General features: G+C 43.2%; 1 protein-coding gene across 1 annotated transcript in view; it reads left to right on the top strand.

Annotated features, from left to right (window-relative positions):
* Positions 1-13,965: 13,965 nt before the first annotated feature.
* The window catches only part of pmepa1 (prostate transmembrane protein, androgen induced 1), a 38,315-nt gene continuing 27,199 nt past the window's right edge, over positions 13,966-25,081 (top strand). Inside the window, exon 1 of the mRNA XM_083771911.1 lies at positions 13,966-14,692. Coding sequence (XP_083628037.1) covers positions 14,566-14,692 — 127 coding nt within the window. The 5' untranslated portion in view covers positions 13,966-14,565. The remainder of the gene's footprint in view (positions 14,693-25,081) is intronic.

Genomic DNA, 25,081 nt, shown 5'->3' with positions numbered 1-25,081 from the left:
GCTGTGAAATGAGACATTTTCAAATGTAATTTATGTTGCATTGTAACATAAAAATGTATTGTATAACTCACTATACATTCGGACAACAATGTCAAATGGCAAACTCAACATTTCTTATATAATGAGTAATGATTTTGGACACAGCGAAGGTCTGTCTCAGTCTCAGGTACTGTGATTTTAACACATAACCAGACCTGCTGCTACAGGTCAATCATTTTCTGTACTATCCACAGCTTAATTCCTCCCTTTTTGCTGATGTATTGGTAATTTCCACCAAAGCATTTCCTTCTATCTTCAATATTTCACCAAAAGCAGAGCAGAACTCCCACCACGGGACTCGGGCAATCAATTAATACAGTTGCAACCATTATATTAATGGTAAGTATTTCATACAGCTTAAGTAAAAAAAAATCTGAACCATCCCTTTCTGGGTTATCCTTTCAGCATCCTTTTGTATGGAACTGTACCTCTGTGCTTTTTTTGACAAACGTTTAATAGGACAATCAATCAATCAATCAACCAATCAATCAATCAATCAACCTGGATATTTCAGGAATCTCATGACGAAGACCCGAAGGGGTTGAAACGTTGTATCTCTTCCCTAAATAAACCTTTTGGAGCTCAAGACATGGTATGTGAACTTCATCTCCTCTCACACAAACAAAATACACATGAGCGTTTAGACATGCATGTGCATGAACAAATAGCTTAAATACAAAGACATTATTGACAATGATTGGTACTCAAAATAAAGAAAGTACTATGGCCAAAATAGACTATATTTAATCATTTTATTTATACTCAAAATGTGTTAAAAATAGCAGAAATAGCCTTTCAAGTGATTTTCTCAAATAACCGCAATAAGGGAATTAATTATGTAATAATTGTGACATAAAGACATACAGTACAGTTACAAACAATCTTCATTGTGTCTCCTGTATCTTATCTGAACAGGTCAAAGTTAAACTACAGGGATGTGCTTTTTCCACCTAAATTGGAAGAGAGATAAGATATGGAACGTTTCATAATCTGGGTGTTTTTGAATGTGCAGTGCAGCCCAGACCTCCACCTAGGCTACAGTATACAATGTAGCCTCCAGACCTCCACCTAGGCTACAGTATACAATGTAGCCTCCAGATCGCCACCTAGGCTACAGTATACAATGTAGCCTCCAGACCGCCACCTATACTCCTCCTCCCAGCCAACACTCCCCACTGACAGGTGGGACAGATGGGACAGATTTACATCAAAAGGGCATGTGGTGGGACAGGTGGGACAGGTGGGACAGATTTACATCAAAAGGGCATGTGAGCTCAAACCCACAATTCAACATTTTGGTTTTAAGATGTTGATATTCATTTTGTATTCATCCTTAGGACCCCAAATCACACCATGGAAAGCATGAGTGTCTATTTCAAACAAAGTGTTTGACTGGGGGGTCATATTGCAGGAATTGCCTGTCATAATTCGAAAAAGATATTGCATATAGTATTGGTATCATCATCATAATATTCACTATTATTTAATAAGGAAATGGGTGTCTGAAAGAGAGACAATAAGTGAGATAGAACTTGGCACACTGATCGATTGATGACGATTAAATCAGCAAAGAAGAGCGGAGCTGGGCAGTTCCAGTCCAGATGTCACCCAGTAGTACGCCAACCACCTCCATGCAGTTCCAAGGAGAGACGGGGGTGATAAGATAGCTTGCATATAGAGGGCACACACTAGTCTCTGTTCGCCTGCAGGGCACTGTGCCAGCTGGTATACTGCCCAGGCGGCAGGCCAGGCACACTGCCCGCAGCAGCCAGTTATGCAACGGACAGGTCTGACAGTAGGGTACAACAGCAGTGGCAAGCAAGTGGGAGGAATCAATTCACATAATGACAACTGACAAAAAAAACATATTGTCAACAAAATAAGAAGAAAAATAAAGGAAACCTATAAACATAGAGGATGTCCACACATGCTTGTTACACAACTTAGCAGTGTTCATTTAACTCTGAGGATAGGAATGGGTCACTGTTTAACACACTGAGTTAAAATGACACTGTAAAACAACACTTAAAATATTATATTATATGTCTATGAGTATGTCGCCTTGTATATTTCGACCTGTAAATCTCTATTTACTATTGAGCACCCTGGTCGTATTCAGGTTACTAAATCCATGCCTTTGTGTTTCAACCTGGCATTTCAATTTTAGGCATGGTATTAAGCATTATAAGTAGGGTTGTCCCGATCGGATCGGGTGATCGGAAATCGGCTCCGTACACATGATTTTCAAAAGATCGGAATCGGGGAGAAAAGATCGGATTTTTAATTGTCTAATGCAAATCTCAAAGAAAGATGTATAAGCAATGCGATTTTATAAAAACTGTTGTGTTTATGCTAGCTGTTTTCCTTCTGGTCCCAGTCAGAGATCATCAAACAAAGACTATAGTCACACTTTGTTTATGAAAACAAAGGAAATGCAACCCCCACTATGCATGATGGCATAGTACTCTCTCTGAATGAGAGAGATACACTTTAAGAGTTTTAACTTGACTTCAGTTCTATGAGCTGTAGAACTGTTCTAATTCATGGGTTTTCAACAGGTGGTCCGTGGACCACTGGTGGTCCGTGGAGGTATTGCATGTGCTCCCTGACCATGCATTTAGTAATGTAGGTTTGTTGATTTGTTTTAAATGTTCTTTCCACTAGTTGAGAAACCGTGAACTGAATGACCTGGTGACCTATGATGAGTCCATCCATGTAGTCATTTACTGACAAGTTGGAGTTCAAGAAATTCAACAGAAAAAGGGAGTTAGAAACTCAAGAAGGGGGAAGTGCACCGGTACGCACGCACGCACGCACGCACGCACTACCCAATTATAGGCTGACAATGCTGTGGTAGGAGACCAATGCAAAACTATATACGATACGGTAGACTAAAAGAATAATATAAACTCCAAAACAACTCTCACAGTGTAATCACAGAGAGGCCTAGTGATGGATAGGCTAGTAACATCAGTTTGTTAAAATATTGGCCAATTATTGGCTCAGGCCAATAATATAATGATAATAAGCCAAAATACTTTTTTTTTTTTTTTTTTTTTTAAGATTTTTTTTTTGCGGCTTACGCCTTTTATTGATTTTTGAAGGGACAGACAGTAGGCTGACAGGAAACGGGAGAGAGATGGGGGGATGACATGCAGTAAAGGCCGTGTCGGGTCCGGGAGTCGAACCCGCGGCACACTGCGACTGGATTACCAGTCCGGTGCCCAGACCGTTACGCTACGGCCTGGGCCAGCCAAAAGACTTTTGACACCATCCAACGGGGGAAACTCATGAGCATTCTCTTTTCGGAGTTCCTGAAAAGATGGTCCAGATGATAGAGGCAAGCTACAGCCAGACTCGAGCCAAGGTCCAAACCTGCAACGGTGACACCAAAGAATTTGAGATCCTAGCGGGAGTCCTACAGGGTGACACTCTGGGCCCCTTCCAATCAATGGCAGCTAGGGAGGAGGCACTGGGGTTACCGAGGAAGTAATGGCACATACATGTACACCCTATCATGGTCACTGACCTCGACTATGCAGATGACATCGCCCTAATCTCAGATACAGCAGAGAAAGGAAGGGAACTACTACTGAAATAAAGTCAGAGAGAGAAGCCTCTAAGACCCAGCGTTGCTTTATAGCAACAATTGTATTTTAATTAATTACTTACTTACTTATTTTTCATCAAACGTTTTTTTTTTTTTTTTTTTTAACATTTTTTTTAGTCTTAGTCCTAGTAGTACAAAGTAGTAATAAGGTTGAAATCATTTTTTTGCAAGTAGAAATTAATGCGGGTCTTAGAGGGTTAAGGATGAGGCTGGCAGGGCACTGTGTCAGGCACCCAGAACAAGAGGCAATTAAATTGACTTTATGGGAACCAACCCAGGGCAAAGCCGGAGGGGAAAGAAGCACACCACCTACATAGACACACTACGGAACGACAGTTTAGCTAACAACACTGTAGAACTTAGGGACCTGATGTTGGAGATAGGAGACTGTGGAGGGCAGCGATCCAGGAGTCCAGAGTTGGTGTGGCTAGACCACACTCTCACAGTAACTAACTATTGGCTCAGGAATGTGACAAAAACACCATGTATTTTCAAGTCTACGTGGGGTGTGTTTGATACACAATAAGTGATTTTGGGGGGTGAAGTATTCCTTTAATCATGCACTAATCGTTCAGCTGTCTCCCCTCAGCTGTCCTACAGTCTGTCTCTCTTACACTGTCTCCCTTTCAGCTTTAGTACTTTCTGTCTCTCTTACACTGTCTCCCGGCCCTCAGTCTTCCTACTGTCTGTCTCGCTTACATTTCATTCAGTTTTTTCTATAAAAATAATTATGTTTAAACCCCATATGCCAATGTCAGTGACAGTAACCATCATTGTGTAGCCTACATGTGCAGCCCTGCCTGACCCAATGCCCTAATGCACTATTTACTAGTAGACTGTCCTGACAGAAGTTAGTACAAAACTAAGCCAAATCTGCCACCAGCTGGCTGATCACTGACATTACACATAATGAAGTAATGGGAGAGCTCATTGGTTGGTTGGTTTAGTAGTTGGTAAATAATTAGTTAGTTGGTTAGTTGGTTAGTTGGTGGGTGAGTGAGTGAGTGAGTGAGTGAGTGAGTGATAGAGATAGATAGATAGATAGATAGATAGATAGATAGATAGATAGATAGATAGATAGATAGATAGATAGATAGATAGATAGATAGATAGATAGATAGATAGATAGATAGATAGATAGATAGATAGATAGATAGATAGATAGATAGATAGATAGATAGATAGATAGATAGATAGATAGATAGATAGATAGATAGATAGATAGATAGATAGATACAACAACACCATCCAAAACAGAACAAAAGACAGTATCAAATATGAGCAACTGACTAGTCCCGCCCTCATATATGTTCAGCCCATTATTTCGAGAAAAGCTTTCATCAATGTATAATGGTGCTGCATACCGGTAAGTATAAGTACATTTTATTTATATAGCACTTCTCACAGAGAAAACTCACGAAGTGCTTTACATACAGAAAATTAAAAACAAAATTAAACAAGGAAGTTATTACAGAACAGAAAAAAAGTCTATACAATTGATTTCAAAACGGGACAGCAAATAACGACGAAAGACAAACAGAGAAATAATATACCGGTAATCAAACATCTTGAAATGCCTGTGTAAAAAGTAAGTAGTGTTTTAAGTTTATTCTTGAAGATGTCCACAGAGGCTGCGGATCTCAAGACCTGTGGAAGAGCATTCCACAGAGACACTACAAACTGAAAGGCTCTATCAACTTTTGTCCTAAGTTTCGTGTTTGGAACAGTTAACAACCCTGCTCAGCAGACCTTAAGGCCCTCTCTGGCACATAACGTGGGTCAGTGAGATATTTTGGGGGCTGACCATGTAGAGCTCTATAGGTGAGCACCAGGACCTTGGAATGGACCCTGAAACTAATGCCAGTGCAAAGAGGCCAGGACTGGTGTGATGTGGCACCTTCTGTTCGGCAGGTGAAAAATGAGATGAGACGAAGCTTGCGAGTCAGTTCAGCTAGACACACTCGAGGGGGTTCATGCCATGCTCAAAGGCACATACTATACTCAAGGGGTTAACATGCTGCATTACTATGTGGGCGTATAAGTGTGTGCAAGTCTCACACGTCATTCGCCGATGCGGCAGTCAGCTGACCAATTGGGCAGGCTACTTAAGCTCACTAGACTGCATGCTCTTCCTGCCTTCCTCTGCTCATGGTTCCCGGTTGTATGTGATGTTTTCTCCCACCACCACCTCAGCACCACCGGTGGGCTCTGCTATTTATGCTCCCCATGGGGGGGTTATTGTCTCCACCAGGCCGAAGGCATGTGGGGAGAGTATGTTTTGCACTCCGTCCGTCCGCATGTCCGTCCGTCCGTTTGTGTGTCCGTTTGTGTGTCCGTGTGTGTGTCCGTGAACAGCTAATCTCGGCCACCGTTAACCCGGTCGATGCCATATTTTGCACACACACTCCCTGGATGCCAACCATGAACCTCTGCCCCAAACTTTCCAGAACGGCCTGTTATAGCGCCACCAGGAGGCCGCTTTGTGCAAAACAAGTTTTTGCACAGTACACCTACAGATTTTGTCCAAACATCACGCAAATTGGTACACAGTCTCTCTAGAGCCATTCAACGAAACGGGTCTTTCAGATTTATCAGACTCCATCCTGATTGGTTAAGATTGGCTTCCAAAGTTCACAGGAGTGCTCAGTTTCAAACAAAATGCTGCAAATCATGAACACATCGCGTGATTTCCGTGAAATTGTGCACCCACATTCCCACTAGGCCGAGGACGAAATGCCACATGAACAATTTCAACTCAGCCTCAAGGTGGCGCTATAACTGGCCGAAAAGTGTTTTTACCTCTAACTGCACGGATCTGTGGATAACCTGGTGGAGACCTGTGCCCGGAAGGGCACTTTTTCTAGTTGTATCTATCTCCCTGCTCTTTATGTTTTATGTTGTTGCTTAATCGTGCCGAGCAGGGAGAAATCCAGCAGAGCCGAACGCCAAGTCAAATATCATATGCACACTTACTCATTCTGTAATAAATATTGGTAATCTATTCGTGAGTTGTCTGACTGAATTGCAGTAGTCCAAGCGTGAGGAGACAAAGGCATGGATAATCTTCTCTAGTTCAGGGAAGGAGACAAAATGACCTGAGTTTAGCAATATTCCTGATGTGGAAGAAACATGTGCGGGTAACTTGATTGATGTGAGTGTCTAAAAGAATGGTCTGATCAAAGTTAACGCCAAGATTTCTGATGGGGCGCACATTATCCTTAAGGGACCAAATACTGTCAATTACTTTGGGAAGAATGCTTTCAGGGGCCTGCGCCATGGCTCAGTGGTCCAGGCACCCTGGCTGGCAGTGTGCCGTGGGTTCGACTCCCGATCCCGACAGCCCTCACTGCATGTCTTACCCCCATCTCTCTCCCCATTTCCTGTCAGCCTACTACTGTCTGTCCCTCCATAAAATATATAAAATAAAGGCAAAAGCCACAAAAAAAAGAATGCTGTCAGGGGCAACAATAAGCACCTCTGTTTTAGCTGCTGCCTCATTAAACTGGTTTTAGACATCCAGGCCTTGATGGCAGAGTGCAGACACTCTAAAACATTAAAATAAAAATCAGCAGGGCTCTTAGTGTTAAAAGAATAATACAATTGAATCATCTGCATAAAAATTGTAGGACATGCATTTAAAATAACTAATAATTTGTCCTAATGGTAACATATAAAGTGCAAATAGTGTCGGTTCAAGGACCGAGCCACTTTCCTGTTCCACTTTCCCCACAGGAAAGTGGAACAGAATCTGACCCATATGTGGGCCCACGACTACAGAGAAACGTCTCCCTGAGAGGTTAGCCTCGGTCCCAGGCTTTCTTATCTGCGAAAAGAAAAGCCTAGTCACAACGTAAGGCAGAGAAGCTATCGGTGGATGTATCCTCCGGAAAATCCGTCAGATATATTTCCCCGTATACAATATTTTCCCGACCAATCACAACACAGCTAAAATCCTTCCGCTAAACCTTCCACCCAAACAAATGATAGCCTCTACAGCGTATAGGTCTTGCCCAGGGTTCTGAGAGGTAGGAGTCAAACCAGACCGAGGGCTGTAGTGACCCCCACCTATTTTGATTGCATTTCATGAGTGTCATGTGTGTCTAAAAAGGTCTAACTGACCTGACCTGAGTCTGACCTGATAATCTCTTTGATGTTTAAAGAGAGACGATTTAGTCCAGTCTTTGATGTAGCCTATAAATGTGATGATGTCACTGTCTTTTAGTTCAGTTGGAGTCAGATGCTGAAGGAAGCAACACAGTTTTTTTGACCACGTGCACTTGACTGTAACGTTTTGTGTTTCCTAAATAAAATCTTTTTTTAAGAAAAGTAATTGTTGTCTTGTCATTAGCGTACAAATACTGTTTTAAGAATAATTAGACAGAGTGCCACTCCGGTATCTTTGGGGCTGTTTTGAGTTGGCATAGCTATTTTCATGAATATAGAGAGTATGCGATATGCGCATGCATAAAGTGAATGGAACATGGCGTGGCAAATGGAGTGACAAAGTGAGTTTAACGTTGTTTAATGCAATCAAACTTTTCTGTTTGGATGTATGGGCATGCAAATCTGTATGGCTGATCTTAGGGTGCGTTCGGAAATGCGCCCTGAACACACTGGTGTGCTCTCTTGTCGTTCGTTTATTCAGTGCACTCGGTGCGTTGTCGTTCGAAAATCCAGTGCGCTGCGCACCAGGTGTGCCGAGTGCCCGCACTGAGCGACCCTACCCTGAAGCTGGGGTTGTCCAGTGTGAATGCGTCACAGCTGTGGTCGTTCGTAAATAAGTCACACTGAACGCACTCTGTGACGTCACTGCCCACCACACTCAACAAACTGACCACATTCCCCGTGCGCATTTACGAACGCACCCATAGTTTTCACTACAGCCAGAGCCATAGAGTAAGACAGTTACAACACCTCCGTTCACTGCATGGGGCCAGGCTGTTCTACATAGACTTCTATTGAAAAGGGTCAACCGGAAGTTTATGGAATGCATTTGAGTCTATGGGCTCGCACGAGTACATTAACCACGTGCAGGCTGTTTTCTGCCGTAACTTGTAACTCTGTCTTACACTATGGCTCTGACTACAGCCTTCGTTGTTAGGGTAACTGGAAGGTTCACCCCAAAACGCTAAATCCCATGCATGTATTTACATTGCATAATGGTCAGTAATATGCATTGTCCCGTCTAAATCAACAAATAAAGTAAAAGTAACCAGAAGACTTAAAGTTACTATTTATCCGTTTCACAACAACTCATTTTTGCAACGTTTTAATGAAAAAACACAGTAACAGTGAATTGAATTGAAAACGAATTGAATGTCATTAGGATGTCCTGCCCTCTTCCAACCAATCTACATCTCTGGAATGGAGAGGACCCAGCCTGTCTCCAGTTTGCAGCCCCAGCAACCTGGTGAGATATGTCTAACTCAAGGAAGATACACCTGGCACCACAACCAAGTGCTTGGCTGCCGAACTTGAAAACAAGAGGGTAACAAGAGGCTAACCCTAGTTCCAACACAAGGCTCCTGAAGGAAGTAGGGATCAGAGGGCAGGCCCAATGGAAGGCAATCAAATAACTTGTCACTGCAGGAGAACGGAGAAGTGACTGGCTGAAATGTAGGGACACAACATGGGCTGCCAAAAATGACCACGTGGTGCCACCATGCGACACACACCCAGGTCTGATCAGCTTGTGGTGGGCCAACATCGGCAGAGGGTGTGACCTAATGATGCTCAGTGACATCATCATTCTACAGGCGGTGAGATAGAGTGATAGAGAAAAGTCCTGCAAACCCGCCCACAATGTTTTCTTTTTAAATTATTACTTGCGCAAGCAGAGCACGCAAGTAATAGTTTCGCCCGGTCCGTATGCACCGTCCCAGCCAACCCGCCACTTTTGATGCGTATGAAAATAAAACAGCAAATTTTGCCTGATTTGCTGGGACCAGATTACATACATGACCATATTTCTTACGTCATCATTGAGAGCTAGTCATACATATACTATATGTAATCTGTAAAATAAAATAGCAAATTGTGCCTGATTTGCTGGGACCAGAGTACATGGTGTGTATATGTATAACTAGCTCTCAATGATGACGTAAGAAATATGTGGATTAAAGGACCCAGAGTTTAATTGGTCTTCGATTGTGACGTAATGAAAATAACACCCACATTTTTCACAGATGATATCTATTTTATTTTCATTTGTTTTAAGAGTGATGGTTTGACAAGTTCAGTTTAGTGTTCTAGGGTGAAGAAACCCAGAGAGAGAGGCACGCACACATGCATGCACGCACGCATGCACGCATTCACGCACGCACGCACACATGCACACACACACACACACACACACACACACACACACACACACACACACACACACACACACACACACACACACACACACACACACACACACACACACACACACAGACACACATAGAGACAGACAGGCAAAGAGAGACAGAGAGGTGGGAGACAGAGGCAGTGACCTCACCTACCATCCATCTCAGTGAGTCAGTGTGCAGGCAGACTTACTGATGGTAAACTAATTCATCGTCATAGTCATAGATCCAGGTTAACTATACCACCCACCCACTGCTTGTGTGGTCTGTGTGTCACAACAAATAAAACATTAACAGACATGTCATATAAATGAGAAATAAATGGGAAAATATAACAAAGAAAAGAAACAACAGAAGCATATCACAAAAATAAAAGTAATATAGGTAGTTACAAAAACTAAACCTCAGGAGAGAATATTGAATGGACCCAGGTTAATTAGGCAATTAGGGCAGACCATCAAATAAAAAATATGTGGCTAAAATGTTCTTGAATTGGTGTTCTGTTCTTTAGCTACATAGAAATGTCTATTTGTATGTCTCTAAATGTTTGTATGTCTTTAAATGTTTTGATGAATTGAACAATGTGGACCCTGTTGTAAACAAGTGTAATGCTTAATTGGGTCGTCCACTCACAGTTGACAGTCTTTGTATTGAGTTTGTGCTTAAAATGTACTGTAAATTCTACAAACTGTTAATAAATATTTCAATCAATCAATCAATGAGAAGACAACTCCAGTATAGATATATAATGGTAGTTAATTCCATATTCTAATCTAGACCCTCTGTAGCCTATATTAAACTGACTGACTTTGAGATTTACAGGCCTTTGGTTGTCTGAGGAGACTTGAGCTATATGTACGTGTTGAGTAATTAAGGACCTGAAAATTATACTAATACTGTCCATTAGGCTATGATGATCTGTAGGCTACGTAAAACAACACATTTTCACCCGCTTCTTTACATCGATCTGTAAACCTGCGATGTGACAATAGATTCCGATTCGGATTCTATTCAAATTGATTTGTTTCAACATATTCTTGCTGTGAGCAACTCGACCAATTCTGATCTCAAACGTATAGGTCTACTCATGCAGGCAGTAAACGTAAAGGCCATTGTAGGCTTGTCAGCAGTCAAGATCAAAGTCCTGGATTCGGATTCCTGAAGTCTGAGAGAGTCACAGAATGAAACTAATAAGAGAGTTCGCAATCGCAAAGACAGGCTATGAATCAGTTTACCATCAGCACCTGTGCTGTATGGGGCTGAGAACAATACCGCACTGTCCACTACACAGTCACACACACACACACACACACACACACACACACACACACACACACACACACACACACACACACACACACACACACACACACACACACACACACACACACAGTAGTACGTACAGTTCCACTCCACTCGGGCGAGCACGAATACAAGTAGGCCTAGGTACTCTTGCTCACGTATGTATGGCTATTTTAATTCTATTTTCGTGATCTTATCCTTTTTTTGGCTATTATTCTTATATGCTGTGATTTTTGTCTGTCTGTCTGTCTGTCTGTCTGTCTGTCTGTCTGTCTGTCTGTCTGTCTGTCTGTCTGTCTGTCTATTGTGCTAATGCTATATAACCAGCAGGGGGCAGGAGAGTCGCTGGGGTTTAAGGTTTACACAGCTCGGTTGGTTGGTTTTCAGTGTGTCACAGACTAGTGTGTGTGTGTGTGTGTGTGTGTGTGTGTGTGTGTGTGTGTGTGTGTGTGTGTGTGTGTGTGTGTGTGTGTGTGTGTGTGTGTGTGTGTGTGTGTGTGTGTGTGTGTGTGTGTGTGTGTGTGTGTGTGGATACAGTGGAATAAGTACTCAGATATTTTTACTTACGTAAAAGTAATTTCCGCAATGCAGAGCAGAAATAGTCTACTGTTACTGTAAGTAAAAGGCCAGAAGGTCTGAATCTCAAAAATGTACTTGGAGTAAAAGTACAAACGTAGGCTATTGGCATCAACACTTACAGTAGGCTACCAAGTAAAATAATCATAATAAAATTGGTCCCTGTTTGTCTCTGCACACATGTCCTCTGAATCTTGAGATGGTTGTAGCGGCCATGAACACTTTAATGACTTGCTCAGGGACACTGACACATTGTTTCTGGAAGGAATCGAACCTGGGTCCTTTGGCCTCCTCATTTAAATGTACTCAGGTTTTTCAAAAATAGCTGATCTAACTCTCACTGACTTGATGCCTTGTGAGTTCGTATTTAAGAGTAAAAAGTAGGCTACAATATTTGACTGAGATATATTGTAGCAGTATGAGGTATGGAAACACTCAAGTAAGAGTAGGTATAACTGAATATTTCAAAATAGTACAGAAGCCTGTATGAGTGAATGTGGCTACTTAGTTATAGCCTACTTCCCACCAGTGCCCGCAGTGCCTCATACAATGGGCAGACATCAGGGGTCACCAGCATATCCGTGGCAAAGACTTAATTGGTCTTGTCCGTGGCAACTTCGATTTTCTGTTTAACACACCATTATAATGTTATTTTTTTTAAATCATAACACCCACTTACTGAATGTCAAGAATAAGTATATGGCAATTATTTATTATGACACTATGGCACATTAGGAGTCCACTAGTACCAGTGGTTCTAAAGGACCCCTGTAACTCTGAGAGTGTTCAAATGGAACCAAACGGACCCGGAACATTGATTCAGATTCAATGAGACAGTTATTCCAAAACAATAATAATAATTTATTTTATGATGTATATTCCAATGGATGGACATCCATTGGAATATACATCATAAAATAAATATGCTACCACTGTCATCATAACCATGATCCTCTGCTCTGACACGTCATATTGTTGTTTCATTGTTTCTAACAACTAAATATTAGATCTATAGAACTGCTATTTTTACACCTAGCAAATGTAGGCTACGTATGTAGGCCCTACATGAAGTATAAAATGAGGAAGTGAAATTCAAAATCTAGCCTACTTCTGAGTAAAAGTACGAAAGTATTGTCTTCAAAATGTACTTGAAGTCATTGTGCAGAATGTCCCATTCCAAGTTTTCAAATGTATAATAATATTTTGATTGGAGTAGAAGTTACAATATTTGGATCTGTGACAGTTGGCCATATACTTAAGTAAACGTAGCTTAAGGTTATACTTGTCTTTCCCCCACTGGCTGCTCATACCAGAACCTTGCTTATACTTTTTTATTTTGTTTATCCAGCCTTGATGGAGTTTTTAATCTGACATATTGTCAGGTTTGCTAACAATATGATAAAGTATTATCGCCCTCACTTGGATAACCTTGGGGCAACAACAAATGTCTGGGTATATATAATCTCTATTCCTCCTAATCTTTTCCTCTTAATACATGTCATAGATTTTATGAACTTCAATGAGGAAACTTAATTTTAAGATTATGGTTAAGTGAATGTGAGGCCTGCCTAACCCAGATGAATGCCCTCTGCCAGGCGAGTCTGCTCTGTATAAAAAGTAGCTGGCAGACCTCATTAAAAAAGTTGGCACAGGGCTTTGGCTTATAACGTCCCCTGTCCCTCCATTGGTCCCTGAGACCTGTCAATCACCCGTCTACCCAAGTCAGTGTGGCACTGACGTCATGGTGTCTGGGTCTCTGGCCCCGCCCCCGGGTGTAAGCTCTCTCTATGTCTCGCTCCCAGACACTGATCTGGGGTCGGTTTGCTTTGACCGGTGTAAATAGGAGAGTTAACGGCCAAACCGTTCCCATGTCAGTGGCTGTGGTGAGAGGAGGAGGAGGAGGGGATGGGATGGGATGGGGGTTGAACTCCTGTTACCCAATTCCTGCGACTGACTGATCCGACGACTTGGACTTGAATGAGAGAGAGAGAGAGAGAGAGAGAGAGAGAGAGAGAGAGAGTCTCTCAGACAGACAGCGAAAGAGGGGGGAGGACTCAGAGGGAGAGAGAGAGAGAGAGAGAGAGACTCAGACAGACGGGGGAGAGAGAGGGGGAGAAAGAGAGAGAGACAACTCACGCCAGCCAGACGGCCGTCAGCAGTTCTTGATGGTTGAAAAGTATAGCTAGAGAGCAGAGCGTCTCGTTCTCCGTGTCGACGCGGAGGAACTGTTTCAACCACAGGGGCACAAAACGGAACAATATCTGACTTTATAGCGATCCAAGACCCCCCCCCCCCCCTCCCCTCCCCTCCCAGGAAAACGGCCCCTATCGGACCCGGGAGAGGCACCCCCAAAACGGACACACAACACCGACCCGGACCGGGGGGACCCCACCAACCAACCGACCGACCGACATCACCAGACTTCTATAGTTCTAGACAGCCGCCCCGAGAGAGAGAGAGAGAGAGACGTCTATAAAAACTGACGAAGTCGTCTTCTCGGCGTGATTTTTCTTTCTTCTCTTCTTTGACAAGAAAGCAAAACAGGACCAGGAACGGGGAAAAAAACGATGAAATAAAAAAGCGGACTGGAAAAGACGAAGAGTTGACCATTAAGGGGAGGGAGACGGGCTGTATTTTTCTCCCTCCCTCGACGTGTTGTGTTTTTATTTTTAATTCCCCGTCATTTTTTATATGTTCTTCAACTTGATGGGTGTTGTAAACGCGACCACCAGCAGCAGCAGCTCATCCCCTCCGCAGACCAATGTCTCCTGCACTTGTAACTGCAAGCGCTCCACGTCCCTCCAAAGCATGGAGATCTGTAAGTTTATAACGTCCCCACTTCATCATTTAATCATAATTTTATTTATTTATGCTCGAATTCCTTCTAAAACTTTGTTGTAATGTGACAATTGACAGTGCAACATTTAAGTTGCACTGTCTGCAAAGACACTGCTGTGCTGAGATGTGATGAGAAAGTTCACCTCCGTTAATTATTTTTGCTTCTACGCTTTATTTGACATTTTTATCCGACTGTTGTTGTGTTTGTCTACCGTTGGTCAGTGTTTAGGCTACTGTTTGTTGTTTCGTGTTTTACAACTCAGAGAGTGTACAGATGGAACAAATGGACGATACGGGTCCGTTTGGCATTTGTATTGACAGTAGGCCTAATACGACTGACAGACGAGTCGATGTCAAATCTCTCCTTTCCTCCAAGGCCTATTAGGCTACTTTTCGCACTAAAAAAAACCAAACCGGCTTTATAAGACGTCAAAACCCGCCCCGGAGCTCGCGTTGAGAGCGTGGAATGGATTCTAAAGTTATCGTTGGGTTGAAACTTGGAAGTGAGACGTTTGACGCTAGGCCTATATTTGTTTTAGAGGTGAAGTTTGTTGTCGTTCCGTCATTTTGGTTTGAAGCCAGACGTCTACCCGTCTGTCTGCCTGAGGCGTGTGCGTGCTCGCAGCGTGCACGCGCGTGCACCACGGGGGATCCCTGCTGTGTGTGGAGGATCCCTGCTGTGTGTGTGTGTGTGTGTGCGTGTGTGTGTGCGTGTGTGTGTGTGTGTGTGTGCATGTGTGTGTGTGTGTGTGTGTGTGTGTCATGAGCTGCTGTGAGTGATCAAATATAAGTTATGGAACATAACCACCCTAAAGACTATAGTGTAACGATATACATTTTAACAGCGACACGATACATGCATGGTTGACGATGCGATAGATGGACAATATTGGTTCATTATGACGATACGATAGGCCTACAGTAACTATATATCTGTGTGAATGTGAAACATGTTGATGGAGCAGGTTTTTAAGGGAAACATATATATTGTTATGGATATAAAGTAAACACAGTGTTTCTCTGACAAATACATGGACATTATATTTGAACACATGAACAAACCTGCACCTTGACAATGAACACAGATAATTCACACATTTATTGTTAGGCAATGTGTAGCGATTTCAATTGTACATACATTTTGTTTTGATCGTATTGCACCACTTGTGCAATGTAAACGTATGTTTTGCCAATAAAGCCCATTGAATTTAATTGAGTGGGGGTGGGGGGGTGCAGTCAAAGTCAGCGGTATAGGTCGTGTTCGCGCTGACCGAAGTTCAAGCTACCAACCGCGGCTGTAGGCAGCAGGCTGGTCACGCTGGTCTATATGATTGACAACCTACAAATAATAATAATAATAATAATAATAATAATAATAATTATTATTAATTTGCTCATGATCAACAATCAAATTAATTTGGCAATGAACAGAGAGACAGACAGGCAGGCAGATGGACACACACACACACACACACACACACACACACACACACACACACACACACACACACACACACACACACAGAGAGTTCCTTTCTGTTTGAGAAAATACATGATGTTTAGTCTGGTAGATACATAGAGAGAAACTGATGAATGAGGGAGACGGGAGTGGCTGATGGAGAGAGAAAGTATAGGGAGAAAAAGAAGGAATGTTCAAAGAGGGAGAGAGTCATATAGACAGGGAAGGAGAGAGTCATATAGACAGGGAAGGAGAGAGTCAGAGAGACAGGGAAGGAGAGAGTCAGAGAGACAGGGAAGGAGAGAGTCAGAGAGACAGGGAAGGAGAGAGTCATATAGACAGGGAAGGAGAGAGTCAGAGAGACAGGGAAGGAGAGAGTCAGAGAGACAGGGAAGGAGAGAGTCATATAGACAGGGAAGGAGAGAGTCAGAGAGACAGGGAAGGAGAGAGTCAGATAGACAGGGAAGGAGAGAGTCAGAGAGACAGGGAAGGAGAGAGTCAGAGAGACAGGGAAGGAGAGAGTCATATAGACAGGGAAGGAGAGAGTCAGATAGACAGGGAAGGAGAGAGTCAGATAGACAGGGAAGGAGAGAGTCAGATAGACAGGGAAGGAGAGAGTCAGATAGACAGGGAAGGAGAGAGTCAGATAGACAGGGAAGGAGAGAGTCAGATAGACAGGGAAGGAGAGAGTCATATAGACAGGGAAGGAGAGAGTCAGATAGACAGGGAAGGAGAGAGTCATATAGACAGGGAAGGAGAGAGTCATATAGACAGGGAAGGAGAGAGGCAGATAGACAGGGAAGGAGAGAGGCAGATAGACAGGGAAGGAGAGAGTCATATAGACAGGGAAGAAGAGAGTCATATAGACAGGGAAGGAGAGAGTCAGATAGACAGGAAAGGAGAGAGTCAGATAGACAGGGAAGGAGAGAGTCAGAGAGACAGGGAAGGAGAGAGTCATATAGACAGGGAAGGAGAGAGTCAGAGAGACAGGGAAGGAGAGAGTCAGAGAGACAGGGAAGGAGAGAGTCAGATAGACAGGGAAGGAGAGAGTCATATAGACAGGAAAGGAGAGAGTCAGATAGACAGGGAAGGAGAGAGTCAGATAGACAGGGAAGAAGAGAGGCAGATAGACAGGGAAGAAGAGAGTCAGATAGACAGGGAAGGAGAGAGGCAGATAGACACGGAAGGAGAGAGTCAGATAGACAGGGAAGGAGAGAGGCAGATAGACAGGGAAGGAGAGAGGCAGAGAGATGGTGTTGATGAGATGAAAGTTGACGATCAGTTTCTGCAATTATGTAGCCGATGTGTCCCGACTCTATATTCTAGGTGGCAGGTCTATTTAATGCTTTATAATTGCATTTCTTATGCATTATAATGCACTTATAAGGCTTCATAACACATGCTGTAAATGTTTGTTATTATTGTTTATTATGCTTAAGTTACATCAAGGTTTATGTAGTATTATGAGTGCTGGTCGTAATGCATTGTACGCTCAGTGGAACAGCCCTCCTCGAGTATATCCAAAGGAGTTGCTCGCCAAAAATAGCCAATCTACAAGCATCATTCAAAACACACTGTGAGCCTGTAGTGATAATCTATTTTTGGTAATCGACACCATTGGATTAATAAATTACTATGTCATATAGCCAGCCTACTGCATTGATGTGACATCTATTGGCATTTCGCTGTGATGATTAGTTAGGCTATAGTTATGTTAGTTTAGTTATTTCCAACACTACATCTCAAATAAAGTTTAAAATGACAGGAGAGAGGGACTCTTCTAGTAAGACTTGAAGTGTAACATTTAAAAATCTTTACACAGAGATCAAAACAAACAAAAAGCCAGAGCTGTACTTGCCATAAAGCAGTCTTTTTGAAAGGCAAACAATGCTTTTATATTATTGAAAACCAAAGCCATGATAACCCAAAACGATGTTTGAATCAAACCATGAGCTAAGAGAACGGTTGATGTACCAGACCTGAACTATTGTCAATTAATTATTTAGCTGTACTGTATTATTTGCGTTTTGAAAGGTAGCAACGGTAATTATCGTGATAATTAATCGTGAAACCACGATAATTTCTTTCACTATAATCGTACCATCAAAATCTATAATCATCCCACCCCTATTATAGAGATATTTCTGGAGTTGTGAATGTAGAATGAGAGGAGAGGATAACAAATGGATGAATAGTTATTATAGAGATATTTCTGGAGTTGTGAATGTCCAATGAGAGGAGGATGAATAGAATAGGGAAACATTTTGAGGAGAGGAGAGAGGAAATGAGAGGAGGGGAGGAGATGAGAGCAGAGCAGCCAAGGAGATCAAAGGAGAAGAGAGGAGGAGATAAAAGGAGAGCAGAGGCGAGGTACAGACCTCTCCTCTGTATTTGTGTGTCTGCTTATTTATATTTTGTCTGGTGAAGGGATTATAGAGAGAGGGAGAAAGACAGAGGGGGAGGGGGTGATGAAGGAAATTAATAAGAGAGAGAGAGAGAGAGAGAGAGACTGTTGTACGAGCCAACTTAATTGTAAGAATAGAACACCTTCGGCGAAAACAGCTGATCTACATGCCATTTGGTGTAGAGGAATATGACAGTGGACCTATAGCGCATATAGGGCTTAAATGGTTAATTATTGGTTTGGGACTCAAAGTCAAAGCGGCAGATAGAGTCAAGGTCCTGTGGTCTGTACCTATACAGTATATGCTATTCCATGTGAGTCGGTACTCGGTACAGCACCATATGAGTCAGTACTGGTATACTGCACCATATGAGGCAGTACTGCACCATGTGAGTCAGTACTGCACCAAATGAGTCAGTACTGCACCAGTACTGCACCATGTGAGTCAGTACTGCACCAGTACGGCACCATATGAGTCAGTACTGCACCAGCACTGCACCATATGAGTCAGTACTGCACCAGTACGGCACCATATGAGTCAGTACTGCACCAGCACTGCACCATATGAGTCAGTACTGCACCAGTACGGCACCATATGAGTCAGTACTGCACCAGCACTGCACCATATGAGTCAGTACTGCACCAGTACGGCACCATATGAGTCAGTACTGCACCAGCACTGCACCATATGAGTCAGTACTGCACCATATGAGTCAGTACTGCACCAGTACTGCACCATGTGAGTCAGTACTGCACCAGTACGGCACCATATGAGTCAGTACTGCACCAGTACGGCACCATATGAGTCAGTACTGCACCAGCACTGCACCATATGAGTCAGTACTGCACCAGTACTGCACCATGTGAGTCAGTACTGCACCAAATGAGTCAGTACTGCACCAGTACTGCACCATGTGAGTCAGTACTGCACCAGTACGGCACCATATGAGTCAGTACTGCACCAGCACTGCACCATATGAGTCAGTACTGCACCAGTACGGCACCATATGAGTCAGTACTGCACCAGTACGGCACCATATGAGTCAGTACTGCACCAGCACTGCACCATATGAGTCAGTACTGCACCAGTACTGCACCATGTGAGTCAGTACTGCACCAAATGAGTCAGTACTGCACCAGTACTGCACCATATGAGTCAGTACTGCACCAGTACGGCACCATATGAGTCAGTACTGCACCAGCACTGCACCATATGAGTCAGTACTGCACCAGTACGGCACCATATGAGTCAGTACTGCACCAGCACTGCACCATATGAGTCAGTACTGCACCAATACTGCACCATATGAGTCAGTACTGCACCAGTACTGCACCATGTGAGTCAGTACTGCACCAATACTGCACCATATGAGTCAGTACTGCACCAGCACTGCACCATATGAGTCAGTACTGCACCAATACTGCACCATATGAGTCAGTACTGCACCATATGAGTCAGTACTGCACCAATACTGCACCATGTGAGTCAGCACTGCACCATATGAGTCAGTACTGCACCAGCACTGCACCATATGAGTCAGCACTGCACCATATGAGTCAGTACTGCACCAATACTGCACCATGTGAGTCAGTACTGCACCAGCACTGCACCATATGAGTCAGTACTGCACCAATACTGCACCATGTGAGTCAGTACTGCACCAGTACTGCACCATATGAGACAGTACTGCACCATATGAGGCAGTACTGCACCAGTACTGCACCATGTGAGTCAGTACTGCACCAGTACTGCACCATGTGAGTCAGTACTGCACCAGTACTGCACCATATGAGTCAGTACTGCACCAGTACTGCACCATGTGAGTCAGTACTGCACCATATGAGTCAGTACTGCACCATGTGAGATTGTGAGTCAGGACTGCACCATATGAGTCAGTACTGCACCATATGAGTCAGTACTGCACCAGTACTGTGCCATATGAGGCAGTACTGCACCAGTACTGCACCATGTGAGTCAGTATTGCATTATGGGAGTCAGTACTGCATTATGGGAGTCAGTACTGCATTATCGGAGTCAGTACTGCACCATGTGATTCAGTACTGCACGATAGGTGAGTCAATACTTTAAAGGACGACTTCACCCATTTTCAACTTATCTTCATATAATGCTCATGATAAAATAGTACCATTTTGTCCTCCTCAGCATGTGCGCTGATTCAGAAATCATCGTTAGGCAGGTTTCAATTATTTGTATTTGGGTTTTTTATTAAAGGTATATTCAGTGATTTCACTTAATTCAAATATCACTTATGTTTTTGTTTTGTTGTGATAATCCTCCCTACTTTAGAGTGTGCTGACCATATAAGGAGTTCCTCCCTGTCCCCAGTTAACCCCTGGGGGTCAAAAAACCTTAGGTTTCGTTTTTGACTCTCTATCCTGATTGGACGAAAGGCTGGGTCCCACAGCCAAAAACGAAACCTAAGGTTTTTTGAGTGAAATCACTGAATATACCTTTAACATGACTATATATAACATTGGCTTCCATCTATATAGCTTGCTGATTGTCCAGGAATAGAAAGCCTGCAGTTTCTATGAACCTGGACTCCCCTTCGAGACAGACAGAGGGATAAATGGTGTCATCTTATTATTAATGAGGACCAATTATGTGAAGTTAAGGTTGAGAGTGACAGTGGTGAAGTGGGCCTTAATCTTCCATTAGCCTACATCAAACACATTTACCCTATCTAACATTCTTGTTTTCATTCCCCCCCCCCCCCCTCTCTCTCTCTCTCTCTCTCTCTCTCTCTCTCTCTCTCTATCTCTATTTCTTTCTGTCTTTATCCTCCCATCTTGTTTCGTGAGGCTGTAATTGTAGGGTTACTTATACACACACACACACACACACACACACACACACACACACACACACACACACACACACACACACACACACACACACACACACACACACACACACACACACACACACACACACACACAGCTGGTGTCTGACTAATGGTGATGTCATGTGCAGGGTCCGTCTCGTCTCTCAGAAGTGTGTGTGTGTGTGTGTGTGTGTGTGTGTGTGTGTGTGTGTGTGTGTGTGTGTGTGTGTGTGTGTGTGTGTGTGTGTGTGTGTGTGTGTGTGTGTGTGTGTGTGTGTGTGTGTGTGTGTGCGCGATTAAGTCATGGTTGTATTAGTTTATATATAATGATTTGCCACAACCAGCTTAGTTTCACTGTACATTTCTTACCAAACACACACACTCACACACACACACACACACACACACACACACACACACACACCACTCCCTCAGTCTGACTGTTACCACGGGCAGCATATTGATATAGCTTGATACAGCTTGGTGTGTGGGGGAGGGGGGGGGGAGTATGGTATGGGGTCATTGTGGGGCTAGTTAATATTTAGTTATGTTTCAGAGAGAGAGAGAGAGAAGAGAGAGAGATTGAAAAAGTGGGAGATGAATGGATGGAGAGAGGGAGGACCATCCAACCACCTCTCTTTCCCCCTCTGTCTCTCTCTCTGTCCTACTCTCTCTCTCTCTCTCTCTCTCTCTCTCTCTCTCTCTCTCTCTCTCTCTCTCTCTCTCCCCCTCCTACAGACAGTGAATCATGGAAATTAAATGATAGTGTTTTCTGGTGGGGCTCCTAGACTTATTATGTAAACCTCACTGTCTGGATGTCTGAACACTGTGTGTGTGTGTGTGTGTGTGTGTGTGTGACATGTGTGTGTGTGTGTGTGTGTGTGTGTGTGTGTGTGTGTGTGTGTGAGACAGAGAGCATGTGCACACGTGTGACTGTATGCGCGTACATGGGTCCATTTGGTTACATCTGTACACTCGTAGAGATATAATGGATATTTTTTGGCGTGTGTGCGTGCGTACGTACATACATACAGCCACACCCACACACGTGTTGTGACTCATGTGTTATTTCGATTGATTGCAGCTTGAATCTGCATCCACAGACACACGGTCAATCCTGTAGCACAGCATGTATGTACAGTATACCTTATATATATATATATGATAATCAGCATCTGTTATTTGTTCAGTAAAATGTGCAAGATTTATGATTTTTTAATTCAGACCCCAAGGTTCTAATTTACACCGAAGAGCTTCACTGTAGAGCAGTGGTTATTGAATGGGTTCCATGAAGAGCTTCACTGTAGAGCAGTGGTTATTGAATGGGTTCCATGAAGAGCTTCACTGTAGAGCAGTGGTTATTGAATGGGTTCCATGAAGAGCTTCACTGTAGAGCAGTGGTTATTGAATGGGTTCCATGAAGAGCTTCACTGTAGAGCAGTGGTTATTGAATGGGTTCCATGAAGAGCTTCACTGTAGAGCAGTGGTTATTGAATGGGTTCCATGAAGAGCTTCACTGTAGAGCAGTGGTTATTGAATGGGTTCCATGAAGAGCTTCACTGTAGAGCAGTGGTTATTGAATGGGTTCCATGAAGAGCTTCACTGTAGAGCAGTGGTTATTGAATGGGTTCCATGAAGAGCTTCACTGTAGAGCAGTGGTTATTGAATGGGTTCCATGAAGAGCTTCGCTGTAGAGCAGTGGTTATTGAATGGGTTCCATGAAGAGCTTCGCTGTAGAGCAGTGGTTATTGAATGGGTTCCATGAAGAGCTTCGCTGTAGAGCAGTGGTTATTGAATGGGTTCCATGAACCTTCTGATTCCTTCAGGCGGTTCCAAATGCACCCTTAGTGATTGATTTATTGAGTGCTTTATTAACAGTTTGCAAAAAGTACAGGACAGGTCAGGTCATACAACAATACTAAAAGGATAACACAAAAATCCCAGAGGGCTTGTTTCCATTGTGGTCCTATGTTCAATTCATCAAGACATATAAAGACAGACATACAATACTATTCAAGAAATCATCAATACTTATACAATTTACAGGTAACTAACAGGTCTCTAACTCTGAGAGTGTACAAATGGAACCAAATGGACCCACTCTGAGAGTGTACAAATGGAACCAAATGGATCCACTCTGAGAGTGCATACAAATGGAACCAAATGGACCCACTCTGAGAGTGTACAAATGGAACCAAATGGACCCACTCTGAGAGTGTACAAATGGAACCAAATGGACCCACTCTGAGAGTGTACAAATGGAACCAAATGGACCCACTCTGAGAGTGTACAAATGGAACCAAATGGACCCACTCTGAGAGTGTACAAATGGAACCAAATGGACCCACTCTGAGAGTGTACAAATGGAACCAAATGGACCCACTCTGAGAGTGTACAAATGGAACCAAATGGATCCACTCTGAGAGTGCATACAAATGGAACCAAATGGACCCACTCTGAGAGTGTACAAATGGAACCAAATGGATCCACTCTGAGAGTGTACAAATGGAACCAAATGGACCCACTCTGAGAGTGTACAAATGGAACCAAATGGACCCACTCTGAGAGTGTACAAATGGAACCAAATGGATCCACTCTGAGAGTGTACAAATGGAACCAAATGGACCCACTCTGAGAGTGTACAAATGGAACCAAATTGACCTGTAAGGGTCCATTTGCACACTCTCAGAGTTATGAGGGCTCTTGAAATGTTGAGAACCACTGGTCTGGTGTAGAGAGACAAAATAAACAGAAGTATGTGTAGTAGTGGTGTAACGATAATTTTTAACAGCGATACGATATGCATCACGATACATGGTTGACGATACGGAACATGGACGATATTGGTTCATTCATAGTGATTTGATTCAATGATGTAAAATCGATACAGTAACTAGGCTATTTACCAAAGAAAAATCACACTCCACACTCCACACGCCACATGACGTTACTTCAAAAGCCATGCATTGGAGGTGCTGGCATCCCTCACAAAAGGAAAAGAAAAAAATAATCTGACATGAACACAGATTACACACATTTATCGACTTGTAGTGATATCTCTTGGGGTCTGTACTTAGGAGTTACATGGCTTACATGCATGGCTTTGCATTTGTTAGAATATGTCGCTCATACAGAGAACAGTATGGAAGCTGCTGGAGAGACCAGTGCTACGCAGACCCTGGCCTGCGTTAAGGAGATTTAAAGTACTTGGCAGAGAATTTATCACAGGATGTTTATTCCTCTCCTCTCCTCTCCTCTCCTCTCCTCTCCTCTCCTCTCCTCTCCTCTCCTCTCCTCTCCTCTCCTCTCCTCTCCTCTCCTCTCCTCTCCTCTCCTCTCCTCTCCTCTCCTCTCAGCTGCTTCCTTTGTTTCATAGTCTACACACACGCACATGCGCACACACACACACACACACACACACACACACACACACACACACACACACACACACACACACACACACACACACACACACACACACACACACAGACAGACACACATGATGATAATTCATGTATGTAGATCCATGCGTCGTAAGGTTCAAGGTCACAGTCACTTGGGGTTGTGTGTGTGTGTGTGTGTGTGTATGAGAGAGAGTGTACGTTACTGCGTATGTGTGCGTGGGGGTCAAACTTGCAGTCACTAAACTGTGTGTGTGTG

The sequence above is a fragment of the Protomyctophum parallelum genome, assembly GCF_964188405.1.
Source record: "Protomyctophum parallelum genome assembly, chromosome: 8".
Lineage (NCBI taxonomy): Eukaryota > Metazoa > Chordata > Actinopteri > Myctophiformes > Myctophidae > Protomyctophum > Protomyctophum parallelum.
The sequence above is the reverse complement of the archived record's forward strand: the minus strand, read 5'-3'. Positions and strand labels throughout refer to the sequence as shown.